The 18,195-nt window shown below is 42.9% G+C and overlaps 1 protein-coding gene across 2 annotated transcripts in view; it reads left to right on the forward strand.

Annotated features, from left to right (window-relative positions):
* Positions 1-18,195, forward strand: part of Poc5 (POC5 centriolar protein) — a 29,077-nt gene that overhangs the window by 7,342 nt on the left and 3,540 nt on the right. For both annotated transcript variants that reach the window (XM_039101919.2, NM_001025647.1), the window contains 7 exons: positions 1,269-1,346; positions 3,740-3,930; positions 6,028-6,204; positions 9,252-9,356; positions 10,088-10,267; positions 11,374-11,527; positions 11,924-12,201. In XM_039101919.2, the coding sequence (XP_038957847.1) occupies positions 3,769-3,930; positions 6,028-6,204; positions 9,252-9,356; positions 10,088-10,267; positions 11,374-11,527; positions 11,924-12,201 (1,056 nt within the window). In that variant the 5' untranslated portion in view covers positions 1,269-1,346; positions 3,740-3,768. The remainder of the gene's footprint in view (positions 1-1,268; positions 1,347-3,739; positions 3,931-6,027; positions 6,205-9,251; positions 9,357-10,087; positions 10,268-11,373; positions 11,528-11,923; positions 12,202-18,195) is intronic.

Here is an 18,195-nt window from a genome sequence, read left to right on the forward strand (position 1 = left end):
AGCTGAGGATTTGAGGATGGAATCCCAGAACCTGTGTAAAGCAAGTACAGTAGTGTGTCTGTAGGTCTGCAATCCTAGTGCTCCTACAGGCAAGATGGAAGGCAGAGACAGGAGAGCTTCTGAAAGCTCAAAGGTCAGTAGCTGGCATGCACAGCAAGATGGAGGACAGGCACATGCCCCTCACATATACACACAGACTGTAACTGTATTCATAGTATAGATATAATATGTGGTATATGCATACATACATTACAGAAGATAGATAGATACATAAAGTGAACAAGTGTCCTCAATAACTGGGCAAGAAGTACATGAAAACTATTTGACTTCTTTAGCAATCAGTGAAATGTAAATTAAAACCATATCGAGATCCCCGTCTCACCTTAGTAGAAAAGCCGTCATCCAGAATACAAAATCCCAAATGCAGATGAAACTGAGGGTCAGAGATAGACTCGTATAGCAGTGCTGGTGGGAATGTACACTCAAACAACACTAAGAGAGACACCATGGAGATTCCCTCAAAGCTCATGCATGGACATGAGTTATGAAAAACAATATAAAGTTAGTTGTTTTTCTAGTTCTAATTCTGTCGTGGACTTTTTGGTTTTGATGGTAAGTAAATGCATAAAACTGTGTTCAATACTAAAAGTATAAAATGTAATGTGGAGCTTCACAGCCTCGTTCTAAATGCCAGTTCTAGCTATTGCATTGTGTACATGTAGGGTCTGGTTAATTTTGATGTCTGATTTGATTGATTTGCAAGGTTGGTTTTTTTTTTTTAAAGTAAGGCGTATAAGATTCAAAAAAATAAACTCAACCTAGAGCTTGCATCTGAGCCAACCGCCGCTCACAGCCGTGAGAGCTGGGATGCGGTGCCTGCACAGCCATGTTTGCAGCAATGTCACCGTAGCGCCCGTTAGTGGAGGGAAGGTGGTACTTGGCCATGAAACAACATGCTGTTGTTTGCAGAAAAATTAACGGAACCTGGGAATCATCAGGTTAAGCAAACCAAACCAGGCTTAGAAAGACAAATATTGCACGTTTTTCCACATGTGTGGATTTTTTTAAATTTATTTAAGACATAAGAGTAGAAGGGGTACTGTTTAAATAGAAGAGGACCAGAGAAGCAGGGACAACAGAGTCAGGAAGGGTTGTGGATGTTATCTGCAAACATGAAAAAGTCCCAATGAAGCTATTGTCTTGTACAATATGTATACACATTTTCTTTTAAGTAGTTTAGTTTAATTTTAAAAATCTTTTTTTGGCAGGAAGTAACCCTTTAAGAGAAACTGCACTGGAAGTTGGAAAAGGATCTGATTTAAATATTTCAAGCCTTTCAAAATCAGGTAGGATGACTTTTCCTTAGTTTGTTTCTTTAATTACAGTGTATTAGCAAGAATAAGTCAGCATATTACTTAACCCGACTTTTAAAATGCTATTGTTGCTAGCTTAAGTGATATTTAAAATAATTTCCCAACATTCCAACATTGTGCAGCTAAGACCAGTTAATAATCACAGTGCATGGCATCCTTCACAATGCCTTTGGAAAGAAGATATTCATGAAGATTTAGAGAGATTTAGTTAGTTCAGCCGATTGCTAAGCCCTTCATAAACATAAACCAGTGTACTGCTCCCCAACTCTCAGGAATATATACCCACCAATATCTATGTCATCTATTTATACCACTTGATAAAATGTTCACTTTTAGCTGGAACTTATTTTAAAATGAATCATTATGACCGAATATAACAAAAGGAATGTATCTTTTTTACTATGAGAGAGCAAAGATAACTAATGAAAGCGAGGCCGCTGACCCGTCTACACTGTAGAAAGCGAGGCCGCTGACCCGTCTACACTGTAGAAAGCGAGGCCGCTGACCCGTCTACACTGTAGAAAGCGAGGCCGCTGACCCGTCTACACTGTAGAAAGCGAGGCCGCTGACCCGTCTACACTGTAGAAAGCGAGGCCGCTGACCCGTCTACACTGTAGAAAGCGAGGCCGCTGACCCGTCTACACTGTAGAAAGCGAGGCCGCTGACCCGTCTACACTGTAGAAAGTGAGGCCGCTGACCCGTCTACACTGTAGAAAGTGAGGCCGCTGACCCGTCTACACTGTAACGCGTCTACACTGTAGAAAGTGAGGCCGCTGACCCGTCTACACTGTAGAAAGTGAGGCCGCTAACCCGTCTACACTGTAGAAAGCGAGGCCACTAACCCGTCTACACTGTAGAAAGTGAGGCCGCTAACCCGTCTACACTGTAGAAAGTGAGGCCGCTAACCCGTCTACACTGTTGCAGTTGTGTTGAATCAGAACTGTACAGAGAGACTGGTGGTAAGGAGGGGCTTGGAAGCTTCCTAAAGCCAGCTTCAGCCTTTTTCCTTTGCATGGTATAAATGTAAACAGTAGAAATGGGGCGCCTTCCTTGCCTACAGTATAGCATTATTAACACAGCACCATCTAAGCCATTTTGTAAGAAGTGCCTGCCTTCATGTTTCTTCTCCTCTAAGAATCTTGGGCAGTATTATTGCAGATGGTCTTTCCAGCCCTTAAGTCATATGGTTCTATTTTGTAAATAGTGAATATATATTTTTTCTTAACAATAAAACCACAGAGCCTGTGGGACGTGGTACAGTGAGCTTGTAACCCTACCAGTCAGGACCCTAAGACAAGAGGAGCCTGATGTAGACCAACCTGGACTACACTGGCCCTATCTCAGGAAGACAAAGAGCAGAGCCTTCTGCCTCTCTGCTTGGTAGGACCCAGTAAAGAGTGTGAGTGCACGTTGTGCCTCTGCCTTGCTCCGTGGGTTCTCTGACCATCCTCCGAACGTTAGGTGATAATCCCATGTATGGCCATCCCACACCCTATTATTGCGTAGCAGATATACAGTTTAGGGTATAATTTTGCTTCTTGCTAGTAGTTCTGGAAAGATTTGCTTTTACATAGCAAGTTCTGTAGTACTTCTGTTCTTGATTCATTCCTCAAGGACAAGAGACAAGCCGTCAGTCTTGGTTATTAGACCTTCATAGTTAGTGTGGGATCCATGGGAAGTGGTGACAAATGACGTCTAATTCCAGTGAATCTGTAGTGGGATATTGACTTTTCTACTTTATGTTTTTTAAAGATGGAGGCCAGTTGTCTTTCCGGCTCTGGCTCTCCCCGGCCTCACTGGGTAATGGCAAATGGTAGTTGTGTGTATGTGCACATGCACATAGATTGGTGGACAGATTTTACATCTACATGTTGGAGGCCAACAGGATCTAAAAACTAAGTAACTGGCCCCTTTATATTGTCAAATTCTAGCAATACCAGTACCAAGGTGGAAAATAAAGCAAAAGTGATCTGTAGACAACCGCCTCACTGTGGTCAATGAACCTTCCGAGCCTCAGTGTTCTCCTTATAGTTGAGAAAATACCTACCTCTTAGGCTAGCACATGTTGAGAGCTAACCCTTAAACATTTTTATTGCCAAAGCATAACAGGCATTGAGTTAATAGGAGTTGTTTGTGAAGGATGGATGAGGTCTAGGAGGCATCCCACGCCTGTCAACCCTCAATCGAAGGCAGCACTAATCTCAAAAATGCCCATGCTGAGGCATATACAGCTCAGGCGTAATTTCTCTGTGTTTTCTCTCGGCCTCCGGTGTTGACAGATGTCTTGTAGCCTTTTGCATTACTCTGCCAGTTAGACGACTTCCCTCTGACCTGGCTGCTGTTTGATTGCTCTGTTTTTCTTCTAGGGTCACCCAGGAAGCCACCTCACCCAGTCATGGACTTTTTCGGCCCACATTTTTTAGGTGATTCTTCCTCACCAGCCTCTATCTCTACTCGGACAGATGCCCATGAAATAATTGTGGGTGATCATCTTGTCTCTGAGGAAAATTTTCAGAAGTTGGAGAATGTGCTTGACATCTGGAGCTCAGGTCTTAAGGTATGCAGCTGCTCAGTTGCAGTCAGACGCCTGAGCCAGTCTCTCTCTGCCTGCTTGCTGCTCCTTCCTTCCTTCCTTCCTTCCTTCCCTCCCTCCCTCCCTCCCTCCCTTCCTCCCTTCCTTCCTTCCTTCCCTCCCTTCCTTCCCTCCCTCCCTCCCTTCCTCCCTCCCTTCCTCCCTCCCTCCCTCCCTCCCTTCCTCCCTCCCTTCCTCCCTCCCTTCCTCCCTTCCTTCCTTCCTTCCTCCTTCCTTCCTTCCTTCCTTCTTTCCTTCCTTCCTTTCTTAATGTTTTCTAGTAAACAAGAACCTAAACCTTTGGGATCCTGGGATGACCCACGCAGTGTCTTAGATGGATGTCTCTCAATCTTGAATGCGCATATGAACTGCCTCAGTGTCTTATTAAACACTGGGTTGGTACTCAGTAATTTTAGTGGGGCCTATGATTACATATTTGTTATACACATGGGTAATATTACAGTTTCTAAACCATACTTAGAGTGCAAGGTTTATGGAGTTGCTAGGATACTGTATGTCCCCCCACATCTTCCTGTGTTTTAAAGAGCATCCTGCATCCTGCTAACCTATGATGATGACTGACATTGTTTCAGTCCCTTCAGAGCCTAGTGAGGACAAGGGGTTTAGAGGGCTGGCTACACACCTGGATGGGAGGACCTTTTATGTTTAAAAATATATATTTTCCTGATATATTTCAATTTTATAGCAGCCAAAATATATGTCTGGTGAATCTTTGAAACTACTTTTGGCGATGTAAATAACCTGCCAATAATCAGCATTACAGAAATATCGCTATTAAAACACAGTGTTTTTAAATGATTTCTGCTAGTATTTTAATGGAACAGGCTGGAGAGATTGGTCAGTGATGAACTGTAAGAATGCCACTGTAGAAAATTGGAGTTCAATTCCCAGCACCATGTCAGTGGGTCACAACCTACCGGAACTCGAGATCTGGGCATCTTCTACCTCTTGTCTGGTGGGCACCTGTACTCATGTTCACACACCCAGACAGAGACTTACACACAATTAAAGTCAAATAGATATTTTAAAAGTAATATGATTTAACTATTCTAAAATCTGAGAAAATGAACTTTTCCAAAGCATATAGTTATACATTTATATCCGTGGAAAATTACGATCATGTGGATTCTGTGACATAGTTTCCTGTTACTTGAAACGTTAAACTCTGAAAATACCCTGACAGCAATTTCTACCATTGTCTCCTCGGTTTCATGGTGGGATAATCCTGTTGCAGGATTATGCAACTGACCATCAACCTATTCTCTGTTGACTTAACTGTATTTGTTATTGAAGGGTTTTGTTGTTTTTAGATGACCAATGATTCCTTGGTCCTTTTACTCATGCCAGTCAATAGCATTAAAGGGCTCAGCACTTTGTTGGAAGACAACCATTGCAATAACTTGATTTGGAGGAAACCACAATGCCATGGTTTTAACTCCCAGCTCAACCTCTAAATCCGCCCATCCTCAGCTTAGCCCATACTTCTCTGTTTCTTCACCTGGTCCATCTTTGCTTATATACTTTTGAGAGTTTTAGTTTTTCTAATCTTATGTATGTGGATGTTTAGCCTCTGTATATGAAAGTGCATCATGTGCTTTCAGTGCCCAGGGAGGCCAGCAGAGGTTGTCAGGTCTCTTAGACTGCACTGCAGATGGCTCGCCACCATATGGGCGCTAGGATTGCACCCAGGTCCTCTGGAAGAGCAGTGCTCTTAACTGCTGAGCTGTCTCTCCAGAAACACCTAATCTACTTTAGGATGGACATGTGAGTCTATGGCTACCCAAAGGAATTTTGTGAGTGAGCCAGATTTTATTTTTTAATGCCATAAGATTTCAAAGTAACATAAAATGGGGAGAGAAAAAAAAAAAACTAAATCCCCAGGGAAAGCGATGAACTGTGAGAACATAGCTGTTGAACTTGCAAATATCATTTATTCATGCGTTGGGATTTTTTTTAAATAGCCCTGTGTTGACCTGATCTTCTTGATGTTTCTTATTTTCAGTTTAATTTTAATAGCGGTGTGAAAGAACAAATTACTTATTTTCGCTGTCTTCTTTTCAGACGAACATTTTATCTGAACTAAGTAAGTGGAGACTTAATTTTATTGACTGGCACCGAATGGAGATGAAAAAGGAAAGGGAAAAGCACGCGGTGACAGTGAAGCAGCTGTCGAGCCAGATCGCTGACTTGAAGGAGCTGCAGAAAGCCTTCGAGATTTCCATCGGAAGAAAGGATGAGGTCCTCTTTTCTATGCCTGCCTTTGAGTGAGACTAGCAGATGTCCTGTGGGAATATAATCCTGAAATTATAATCCTGAGAACTGATGATTCTCCTAGAAGACAGAGAGAAATGCTTCAGAGGAACTAACGCACAGCCCTAGGTTTATTCCTAATAGACGCGAGTGTAATAGGGGTTTACCTTCCCTCAGACTCCGACATTTCCTGGTGCTTTAGGAGCCCGCTCAAAGTAGACATAGTAGATTCTTCTTCCCTTGTACCTGTCTTAACATCAAGGAGCTAGCGTCACCTATGTTCTTAACCGTCCTTGTGGATGACAGTAAGCATTTCAAACCCTACCAGTTCAAACTGGTCTGAGGCTTTGTGCCTCCTGATCTCACACCTTAAGCAAAACAGTAGGCAGTGAATCTGCGCCCTGCTGACTCCCGTTTGTTTATGGATGAGGGTGAGCTCGATTTCACATAAGGCCTCAGGAAAGAGCAGCACACAAGTGTTTAATGACTCAGATAAAAGGGTTGTTGTTGCTTGACTTTTTGAGATAGAGTCTCACTGTGTAGCCCAAGCTGGCCTCTAACTTATGTAGCCCAGGCTAACCTTTCAACAGGAAGTCCTCCTGACAGCCTCCCAACTTCTGGGATTGCAGTCATAAATAATCCATACAGGCAAGATCATGGTTTTTGAATGTACACTGTTCTTGCTCTTTACTGGTGTAGTATAAAATCAGACACTCTGTGTGCCTTGTTTTATTGAAACTGTCATTTTTCTATTATCTTCAAGTGTTCTAATTTTCCTGATCTTGGAATGTCACACAAATGAGTGTTGCTTGTGCTGTACTGAGGAGAGTGAGTAAAACAGCAGCCCACATCTCCTTCCATTCTAAGATATGGGATGGAGCCAGCCACTTGGAATGACGCCCTTCTCTGTTTTGAAAAGGCAAACAAGGCTGGCGTGGCATGCCTATAATCTTTGTCATTTAAGAGGTGGAGGTAAGAAGGTTCACAGGTTCGAGGCCAGCTGAGGACGCAGCAAGAGTCTTGTCTCAAAGGGAAAACAACAAACTAGGAAGAAGCGTCTTGTACTGAGTGCAGTGGCTTACTGAGTGCAGTGGTTTACTGAGTGCAGTGGCTTACTGAGTGCAGTGGTTTACTGAGTGCAGTGGTTTACTGAGTGCAGTGGTTTACTGAGTGCAGTGGCTTACTGAGTGCAGTGGCTTACTGAGTGCAGTGGCTTACTGAGTGCAGTGGCTTACTGAGTGCAGTGGCTTACTGAGTGCAGTGGCTTACTGAGTGCAGTGGTTTACTGAGTGCAGTGGTTTACTGAGTGCAGTGGTTTACTGAGTGCAGTGGTTTACTGAGTGCAGTGGTTTACTGAGTGCAGTGGTTTACTGAGTGCAGTGGCTTACTGAGTGCAGTGGCTTACTGAGTGCAGTGGCTTACTGAGTGCAGTGGCTTACTGAGTGCAGTGGCTTACTGAGTGCAGTGGTTTACTGAGTGCAGTGGTTTACTGAGTGCAGTGGTTTACTGAGTGCAGTGGTTTACTGAGTGCAGTGGTTTACTGAGTGCAGTGGCTTACTGAGTGCAGTGGCTTACTGAGTGCAGTGGTTTACTGAGTGCAGTGGCTTACTGAGTGCAGTGGTTTACTGAGTGCAGTGGCTTACTGAGTGCAGTGGTTTACTGAGTGCAGTGGCTTACTGAGTGCGGTGGCTTACTGAGTGCGGTGGCTTACTGAGTGCGGTGGCTTACTGAGTGCGGTGGCTTACTGAGTGCGGTGGCTTACTGAGTGCGGTGGCTTACTGAGTGCAGTGGCTTACTGAGTGCAGTGGTTTACTGAGTGCAGTGGCTTACTGAGTGCAGTGGCTTACTGAGTGCAGTGGCTTACTGAGTGCAGTGGCTTACTGAGTGCAGTGGCTTACTGAGTGCAGTGGCTTACTGAGTGCAGTGGCTTACTGAGTGCAGTGGCTTACTGAGTGCAGTGGCTTACTGAGTGCAGTGGCTTACTGAGTGCAGTGGTTTACTGAGTGCAGTGGCTTACTGAGTGCAGTGGCTTACTGAGTGCAGTGGCTTACTGAGTGCAGTGGCTTACTGAGTGCAGTGGCTTACTGAGTGCAGTGGTTTACTGAGTGCAGTGGCTTACTGAGTGCAGTGGCTTACTGAGTGCAGTGGCTTACTGAGTGCAGTGGCTTACTGAGTGCAGTGGCTTACTGAGTGCAGTGGTTTACTAAGGCCTGTTCAGTGTGCTTCATTCCACGTGCGTATTACAGTTACTCGGTCTTTAGAAAGAGATTCTCTTATGAATTAAATGTGTTTTTAAGAATAGCAATAATGTCATTCAAGAAAAATCATTAAAACAGAACTACAGCTCTTATAAATTTGTTAAACCACAGAATAATTAAATACTGAGAAACTTCTATATCCAAGGTAGTAACAAGGACTAGAAAAACATTTCAAACCAGGCCCCTTTCATAAGGCAAATAAGTAAAGACTTTCTGTATATGTAACAAAACTTAAAAGTTTTGTTATCAAGCACAGTTATCTTCCTGAGTTAAATGTTAATAACTATCTTAATTTTCATGCATGTAAACTTTACTGGGGAGTAACAAGATATACACACATGAAGATTTCTTTCCTGTTCCCCATCATTCATTGATACTTGTCACATTCACGTGGGAAGCAAGGTCTTCCTCATAGTCTGTACTGAGCATGGTGGGGTAGGCCTGCAAGGACTACTCAGGACTCTGAGGTAGGAGGAGGATCACAAGTTTGAGTCTAGACCAAGCTACATAGTGAGACAGTGTTTCCAAGAGGGGTGGGGGGGCTAGAAAGGGAGGGGGAGAGGGAAGGAAGGAAAGAGAAAGGTTTATTGATGAATAGATATCTATTCTCTGTAGCATTTTTACATGAGAAAATCACTTTCTGAACATGAGTAGACTGAGCCGGCAGACACCATCTAGTTTAAGAAAATGAAACACCAATCGCAGGCTATGTGCCCTTTTCACAGTCCCTTGCTGCTATCAGAGTTCTACAGTAACTGGGTTAATTACTGCTTACAGGTGATTTCCAGCTTGTCTCGTGCCATCGGCAAGCAGAAGGAAAGGATAGAGTTAATGAAAAGCTTCTTCCGCTGGAGAATCGGCCATGTCAAATCCAGACAGGAAGTAAGTATGAGAAAGATAACTACTCTCAGATATCAGATTTTCAGGTGATGTACGAGAACACTTGTCAAACTCAAAGATTTGTTTTTTAATGAGTCAATATAAATTAGGTCATAATATCTTCTGGTTTCAAAGGAATTTGGTTTTGGTACAGTTTAGAAAAATATCTCTCAGATTGTACTGACATAGGACATATATATCATGACAGAAAAGCCTTTTGCTGCTTCATAGTGGTTTAATAAGGATTGTACCTAACTTATAAAAACCCTGGTATTGGAACTCTTTAACAAACGACCTTGGAAACAGTTATTTGGAAAAAAATTTGTATCTTAAACAGGTCATTTGCTTCCTATGTTATGTCCACTTCTGACACATCCAAGGGCAGCAGTGTGTGTGTGATGAGTGTTCTCAGCCACACGTGGGGACCACTTGAGCCCAGTATAAGCCAAGCCTGAGCAACATAGCAAGAGGCTGGCTCAGAAAGAAGTGCCGCTGATGGTAAATCCTACGCACAGCCTCTTCACAAGCAGGCAGTACCCGTCTGCACCTACACATGCGGGCGCTGTTTGTTGTAGACGTAGGGTGGCGCCACCTGTAGGCACTGATTTGCAATAAGGGCTCAACCTCTCCTCTAGCCTCTCCTCAGCAGAGCTAGTGGACTTACTGCCATGTTGTTTCTGTTACACTGCCCTGGTAGTGGTTCTGAGGTTGTTCTGAATGTTGCGTTTGTTCAGAGTTATGAGGGGAAACTGGCTGACCAGTACTTTGAGAGAACTTTGCTGAAGAAAGTCTGGAAGGGCTGGCGCTCCGTGGTACAGAGGCAGTGGAAAGATGTGGTGGAACGGGCGTGCCAAGCGAGGGCTGAAGAAGTGTGTGTGCAGATCTCCAACGATTATGAAGCCAAACTTGCTATGGTAAGCTACTTTTTGAATTTTCTATTTTGCATAATTAAATGTATAAGCTCACTATTAGCTTGGCTATGACTTTTAGTGTTTATATATAGCCAAGAGCAAAAAATACAGATATTTATCGTTATTAATTTAAATAAGCTATGCTCTTATATAAGTTTGATATAACATAAATGTATGTAAATTGAATTATTTTCCTCTCATTTTCAATAATAAAACTGTCATTGTTTCCATAGGGGATTATTTAGATCATGAAGGGAGACATTTGGAATGCAAAGGCCTCTTGAAATAATATTAGAAGGAAAAAATTCTTATAGTGCTAAATAGTACTGAAATAAATTTTAGAGAGCTAAAGAGATGTCTCAGTCAGCAAACTGCTTTCCTTATGAGCATGAGAACCCAGTTCAATTCTCAGAGTCTACTGTTTGACAAAGCTGGGCTCAGTGCTGTGCTCTTGTAAGCCCAGTGCTGGGGAGGCAGAGACAGGAGGCTCCTGGGCCTCCCTTCAGCCAGCCTGGCAGTCAGTGAGTCCTTTAGTGGTGAGAGGCCTGTCTCAAAGCAAAGCGGACAGCAACTGAAGAAAATGCCGGAATTTGACCTCTGGCCTCCACATGCATAAACACATACAAAAATGAATAAATATAATATATAATTTCTGCAATTCAAAATTGCATACAGAAAAGATGAAGTTTTTTCTAGGTGAAGTTTTACCAAAATTCACTATGTACTTTAAATTTTAATAGCATTTACTTTTCAAAAATTCTATTAATTTTACACTAGCTTTTTCCTCTCAAAGGAATGTGGGTCATGTGTGACTTGTGTAAATACATTTTATTAAATGTCTTATATAAATGGTGTATAGTTTTTAAAATGTGACAGTTTTGCTGGGCATCGTAGCACGGGTCTCTAATCTGAGCACTTGGGAGGCAGGCAGATGATGCTCATCTACACAGCAAAGCGGAGCCAGCCTGAGCCACAGAGGACCCTGTCTCTAAAACATCTAAATGGGTAGATGACTAGCAAAGTGTAACCTTAGTCTGTTTTTGACACAATAATAATATCTCCGTGTGTCAATCCCTCCACCTCCACACATACTTTTTGTAATTCTTTAGTTATCTTTAGCTTTGGAAAATGCAAAAGCTGAGATTCAAAGAATGCATCAAGAAAAAGACCATTTCGAAGACTCCATGAAGAAAGCATTCATGAGGGGAGTGTGTGCATTAAATCTGGAAGCCATGACCATATTTCAGAACAAAAATGACGCAGGTGAGTGATGCGTGGAAGGTTCTCTGCTTAGTTTCAGCAAGAATTCGAGGGGATATCAGTGGCTGGTTGGGTCTGTGCGGCTAATTCTGTGCAGTGGGGTGTCTTGTCCCTGCCTAGCTCAAAGTGTACCTTGAGAGTTACTTGAGAGGTCATTGTTCTTGTGCTCTAGAGCTGACGGTAGCTTTCCCATGTTGGAGCTTTGAGCTCCTCTGAAGTCAATAATGGTTGATGCTAACATCAACCAGATTATGATGCTGATGCTATGAGGTGAGCAGTGAACCTCCAAAATGGCCAGTGTCTGCATTTCATTAGAGCTATATTTTAGACATTAGGCTTTTCCTTGTTTGGACGGTAATAGTTTGCGCTACTGTTAATTGAATGGATTGTGATTTGTAGGGATAGACTTCACAAATAATAAAAAGGAAGAGAGTGGCCCTGGTGGTCCAGGAAGAGAACCTTCTGCTCACTTGGATACTTCTTCGTCCACAATGCCATCAGCAGTTCCGTTACAGCTGCTGCCGTCTGCAACATTAGCAGCAGGAGTAGCCAGCGCCACTGCCATTCCCTCCACTGCTTCCCTGACCTCTGCCGGAGCTACATCTGCCTCTTCCGGTCACGTTCCCATCTCTGTTCTCAGTGCCGGATCTGCAGCCACGGCTGCCCCAGAAGACACGGTCAGTACAGTGGGAAAGGCTTCCAGAGCATGTGTGTCATGGGGGTGGGGGTGGGGCTCTGTATCCCTGTTTGTTCATTGTGTGTGGTAATAAGGACCAGACCCTGTCAGGCCCTCATCTCCCCAAGCTGTAAGTGAAGTGTGGAGGGAAGGCAGTGCCCACCCCAGGTGAGCTAGCACCCACCAGCAACTGCATCTCTGTTAGGTGTTCATTTTAACCCACAGTCGAAATCGGGGGAGGGAAAGTCTTTCTCCATAAGGGAGGAGGGTTGAACAGGGGTGGAGAGTATGTGTGAAACTGTAAATGTGAAGTAATTAGTGAAGCTGTTGACAGCCCATCATGGCCGTGACTGAGAGGGAAGAGTACCAGCAGCTATCCACACCCTTATCAGACTAAACTCTGCAGCCTCTTCCCTGCCCAGTGCTGCTCTCACACAGAGTGGGAGTTTTAAAGCTCCTGAGGCAAGTGTCTCCCTCCTCTCCGTGATTCTAGCCAGTGACGTAGCATAAAAGATGGCAGGAGGGATTTTAGTGCGCTCTCAACTTTGCAGCCGTTCTCAGCATCAGCTCCTAGTGTTGGGTTACAGGGTGGACAGTAGCGTTCAGTTTTGTTGAGCTTCGTGCACCTTGTGGCAGGTCATGGCCAGGTGCTAGCTCTGGAGAGCTCTTCCTAAGGGACAGGAACAGAGAGTTGGCCAGACCGCTGATGAGGTTTAGCCTTCTAGCTCACTTGAATTGCTTCCTTTTAGAGCTACTAATTTTAGAGAAAAGTATGTTGAGATCTGCTGCTTGCCTTGTTTGCTCTGGCCTGAAGTTAGAGTACATGGCACATGTGCAGAGAGGAAGAGAAATCTCAATGTGTGGAAGAGTTTTGACTTAGAAATAAGACTAAAATTCAACCCTGACATATGTTCAGCTGTGTTTATTTTCCATGATTATGCATTCTGAAGTGCAGTCCTATGTAGATTATCTCATTTAAATAAACACAGTCGAGTTTATTTAAATTCCTCACTTGCCATTCATGTTGCATCTCTAGATAACATACGCAGAGCTAGACTTTTTAGAATCTCCTTAAACTAGGACTACCTCAGAGTCCGCATTTATACCTGAGCCTACACTTGAGCGGGCACATGGGTAAGCTTGGCTGCCCTATGTTGCTCAGAGATGATTCTGAAGGCTTCAAAACATAAAAAGCATAGTGTTGTGTAGACAACCTTTCATTTGTGCGCGCACACACACACACACACACACACACACACACACACACACACACACACACTCCCCACACGTAACTCCAGTTGTCGTGATATCTGTGGGCATTTGTGTTCAGTCCTTTGTTCATATGTGTACATGTGATACTAAGGAACAGAACCAGTCAAGCTCTCGTCTCCTTAGCACAGTCAGTGGACTTGGAGAACATAGAGGAAAGTCAGAATGAACACAGTCAAAGCTCGTAGGCTCTCACAGCGTGCACAGGTCTGCAGCAGGTCCTTAGCATGCATGCTTTGGGCTCCAGCTTAGTGGGTTTGTCTATTTTGGCTTTGGGGGGGGGGGTTGTTTTGTTTGTTTTGGGTTTTTATTTTGTTTTGTTTTGTTTTCTTTTGGTGGTTGGTTGGTTGGTTGGTTGGTTGGTTGGTTGGTTGGTTGGTTGGTTTGGTTTTTCAAGACAAGATTTCTCTGTAGCCCTGGCTGTCCTGGAACGAGCTCTGTGGAGCAGGCCGTTTCCTGCGGGTGAGAACAAGTGGGTCTCTGACTCTTGTGCCTTCTCTTGGGCTCTTTTCCTTCTGTTTGTTTTGTTTAATTCTTTTGTGTTGTTTTTTTAAATCTTGCTATACTTTATTATCTGCTATAAGCCTGTTGTTTTTCTAATGAGAGAAAGGAAGTGGATCTGGGTGGGAGGGAATGTCAGGAGGAACTAGGGGGAGTAGACGGAAGGGAAACTGTAATCAGGATATGGTATGTGAGAACAAAATTTATTTTCAGTAAAAGGAGAAAAAAAGAGTTGTATGTGTGTGTTCTCCTTGGATCCACCCACAGAAAGCACTCAAGACAGAAAGTGACTAAAACATTAGTTTATAGTGAAAACTGGAAAGTGATCCAAAGCCCCGTTACAGACGTTGACAGCTACAACACAGATGCACATTCAGTGCCTAAAGAACCTAGGGAAGACCCTCGGGTCACGTCAGCATAGTATAGGGTTTCTCCTTCAGGGGATTCAAATACTGGGCTCTCCTCAGATACATCTTTTAGAAAGAAGCATAAGTCCAGCCTGTCTTAGCTGCACCCAGCCCACCACACAGATTCTGTTCAAGTCACAGGACAGGACAGTAGGGGGTACTGTAGGCTTCCGAGTCTGGAAGTGTAATTGGAGGGACACGCTCTTGGGTGGTAACAGTTCCAAACTGTTTACTGGAGTTCTCCATCCAACTCCTCCTACCAGCAGAAGAGAAAGCGGAAACTAGTATGACGTCCTTGGTACTGTTTCCCATTTATAAATGAGGAAACTGAGGCTTACAGAGGGGACCCTGGACCGCAGCTGGTCCTCTCTGACACTAGGAGGAACAGTCAGTGACCACATGCTCAAAAGAGCCTGTTCTCAACAGACTCTAGGCTAGATAGATGTGGTTATAAAGAAATCACATAAGAATAAAAAAATAACTTTTTGAAGTTCTAAAAGAAGACTTGAGCTAATGTAAAAATATATACTGATCCACAGATGAAAGACTCATTTAAGCATCAGCTCTTCTGCCTCTAAATCTAGTGAAATTCTAATATAGATCTCCAGAGGGCCGTTTCCCTCATAAAACTTGTGAAACAGATTCCAAACTTAAGAAATCTGAGGACAGTTAAGACAATTCTGAATATCAGGTGATATGTGAATTACTTTATTAATAAATGTATTTCTTTGTTTGCAAAAAAAAAAAAAAAAAAAAAAAGAAATCACATTTCTACTGTAAGCCTTCCTCAGTTGCTTTTTTATTTTCCAAACTAGCAAAATGTTCAACACTATCTTCTAGTTCTGTTTTCTCCCTGCAGCAATCTTTTCTAATAATTTTATATAAATTCTTTCCAAAATATCCTCATGCATTTTTGATACAGCTCTTTTTTCACCATTTAAGCTATTTGGGTTACATATGTATTGTTCTGTAAGTGTATATAGTATATGTGTTGGGGGGATACTCCATGTGTGATCTGCTGGAGCTGTAGCGTTTGGAAGCCACTTAATAGAGCGCTGGGAACAAACTCGGGTCCTCTGGAAGATGGAGAAGTGCTCTAAACGGGGCCATCTCTCCAGCCTCTAGCTGCTGTACACACAGTGCAGTCAGCAAGTGACAAACCATTGCAGACAACTCTTGCAAACATGCAAACATGGCAGTGATACCTTAAACTTGTGTGACTGCAGATGGAGTCTTTACAGTGTCTTTAGCAGAAGGCCTATTTTCATCACACGGGAGGTGTCCTAAAGCGGTTCCCAGATGGCTTGATGTTTCTCATTCCAGACTTTTCTGTTTTTTCTTGCATTCCCTCTGTCTCCAAGTGAGATGAGCTGCTGTGGAGCTGGTGTGTTTAACACCTTCCAGGGTAACTGGGCAGCCATAAAGTTAGTTGGACTGCAGTTTTCTGCACTTGGCTTCCCCCCCAGTGCTAATTCCCCTTGGCACTGGAGTTACAGGTGCTTGTATGCCACCTGAGTTGGTTGCTGGAATTCAAACCCCGTTCCTCTGAAGACCGGTATACATGTACTTACCCACTGAGCTATATTTGCAGCCCTGTAAACATCTTAACATTTATAAGATCCATAAAGTTCTCTATGTTTTCAGCAATAGCCTCCAAGCCTCCCCAGGCTGTTAGCTGTTTCTCCCAGCACCTTTTCCTGAGTTGTGTGTTGCTGTCATCGTATGTCTGTTCATCTAAAACAGCATCTGTTGATTTCCACCTATGGACGAAGGATTCAACCTTTGACATAGTCTTAGCCTTCTGCTGACCCCTCTGCCCTTCTTCCTGTGTGTTAATGTTTACATACAGCTGTCCCAGCTTTACATTAAATCAGTGGTTGAGACACCTGTGTGAACATAACTACGCCTTGTGTAGACATGACATCTCCTAGCATGGTTTCATTCCTAGAATTAATTGTCTCATTTCTGCCTTTGCTTAGATTCTTATGGAACTAAACTGAATTCTTTCCAGATTTTTTAAGGAATTGAACAACCCTTTTGAATGTGTTTTCCTTTGAGTCGATGTAATTTCCCCAGAGCCAAGTCTCCTTCATTATCCTCTCCCTGACTGAATAGACAGGTTTGATCATCTCCAGCTGAGTGCAGATAAAGAGAGAACCATGGATGGGCCGGACCATGGGGAAAGACCATTATATAAATCAGTGTTGTTGGAAGAGCCATTGAGGGAAAAATGCATTTTGATTAATAGTTCATAGTACCTGTAGTATCCAAAGGCATCATGTCTGAGAGCAAGAGAGAGGCACCCAGCATCTTCTCTAGTTTCTGCATGTGCATGTGCATGTGCAAGCACACAAGCAGATTAAAACCCAAGGAAGGAAGAATATGCTAGGGAAAACGTATCTACAGTCCTTAAAAGAAATTCATATCCATCAGGAACTATTAAAATATTTTTGTTTGTTGAGATGAGAATCTAACCCATAGGTCCATTCATGGTAGACAAAAACCACTTGATAATACTCCCAGCCCAGCTGGGGTGTGTGTGTGTGTGTGTGTATGTGTGTGTGTGTGTGTGTGTGTGTGTGTGTGTGTGTGTGTGTGTGTGTGTGTGTGTGTTTGAGACAGAATCGTACTGTGTATCTCATGCTTGCCTCAAACTTTAGACGTCCTGCCTTAGCCTGCCATGTCCTGGGCTCACAGGTTCATACCACCTTACCCAGATTTTTGGAGTTGTATCCTCTCCACTTCTGGCCAACAGTTAAAGAGATGACAAGTCATAACTAGGAAGCATGAATGAAGAACTGCAGGTTAAATCAAAGCCATCACCTTACACTAATGAGCATTTGTCATAATTGACAGTGAGAAAAAGGAAATTATGCATCACTCTTGATATGTACTTAGGCTTTCTTCAGTATCATCCAGTGGTAACCAATAAAACCGCTAAATGTAGAAGCTGCTTTTTTATATCACCATCCCATTTTTGCAGAATTTCTACCAAAAAAAAAAAAAAAAACAAAACAAAAAAAAAACCTTTTAAAAATGCCTTTCTAAAAAATTGTTCACTAAATGTAATAGAGAACAGAAAGGAAAAAAAAGAAACTAATCTGTTGTATGAAATCTTAAAAATTCTATGGGCTGGAGAGATGGCTCAGTGGTTAAGAGCACCGACTGCTCTTCCCGAGGTCCTGAGTTCAAATCCCAGCAACCACATGGTGGCTCACAACCATCTGTAATGAGATCTGATGCCCTTGTCTGGTGTGTCTAAAGGCAGCTACAGTGTACTCATATATAATAAATAAATAAATAAAATATTTTTTTAAAAAAATTCTTTTAGGTTTCTATATTCATGAAACATATAAACAAAGTTTTTTAAAAGCAGAACTAAACATTTATGATGATACTTGAGGAAAGGATAAAAGTCGTCACACAGACAGTGGTTGATATTGTGGAGGATGAGTGGGGGAAGGGGACATGGGTAGGAGGTAGAGTGGCTACATAGGACTCGGTGGCGGTAGTAAAGTATTGCTTGCCATAAAATGGCACAGCCGTGTACACAGGCCTCACCAGCACCAGCACACTGGTGTCCATCTGGTTTTACTTCAGGTAAGACTTGATCCTTGAAGGAAACCTAAGAGAACACTCAAGGGGACTTCCTGGCAGTCTGTCCTTTCATAATAAGGGTTTTAAATCTTAAGAACTTTTTAAATACTGGCATGCCCAGGTTAAAGGAATATTTTGGAGTTTGGGAATGTTAGGGTTTTTTTTGTCTTCCTGTCTCATTAGGTTTTAAGTACTATGTACTTTCTTTGAAAGTTACAGAG

The sequence above is a fragment of the Rattus norvegicus genome, chromosome 2, assembly GCF_036323735.1.
Source record: "Rattus norvegicus strain BN/NHsdMcwi chromosome 2, GRCr8, whole genome shotgun sequence".
NCBI lineage: Eukaryota > Metazoa > Chordata > Mammalia > Rodentia > Muridae > Rattus > Rattus norvegicus.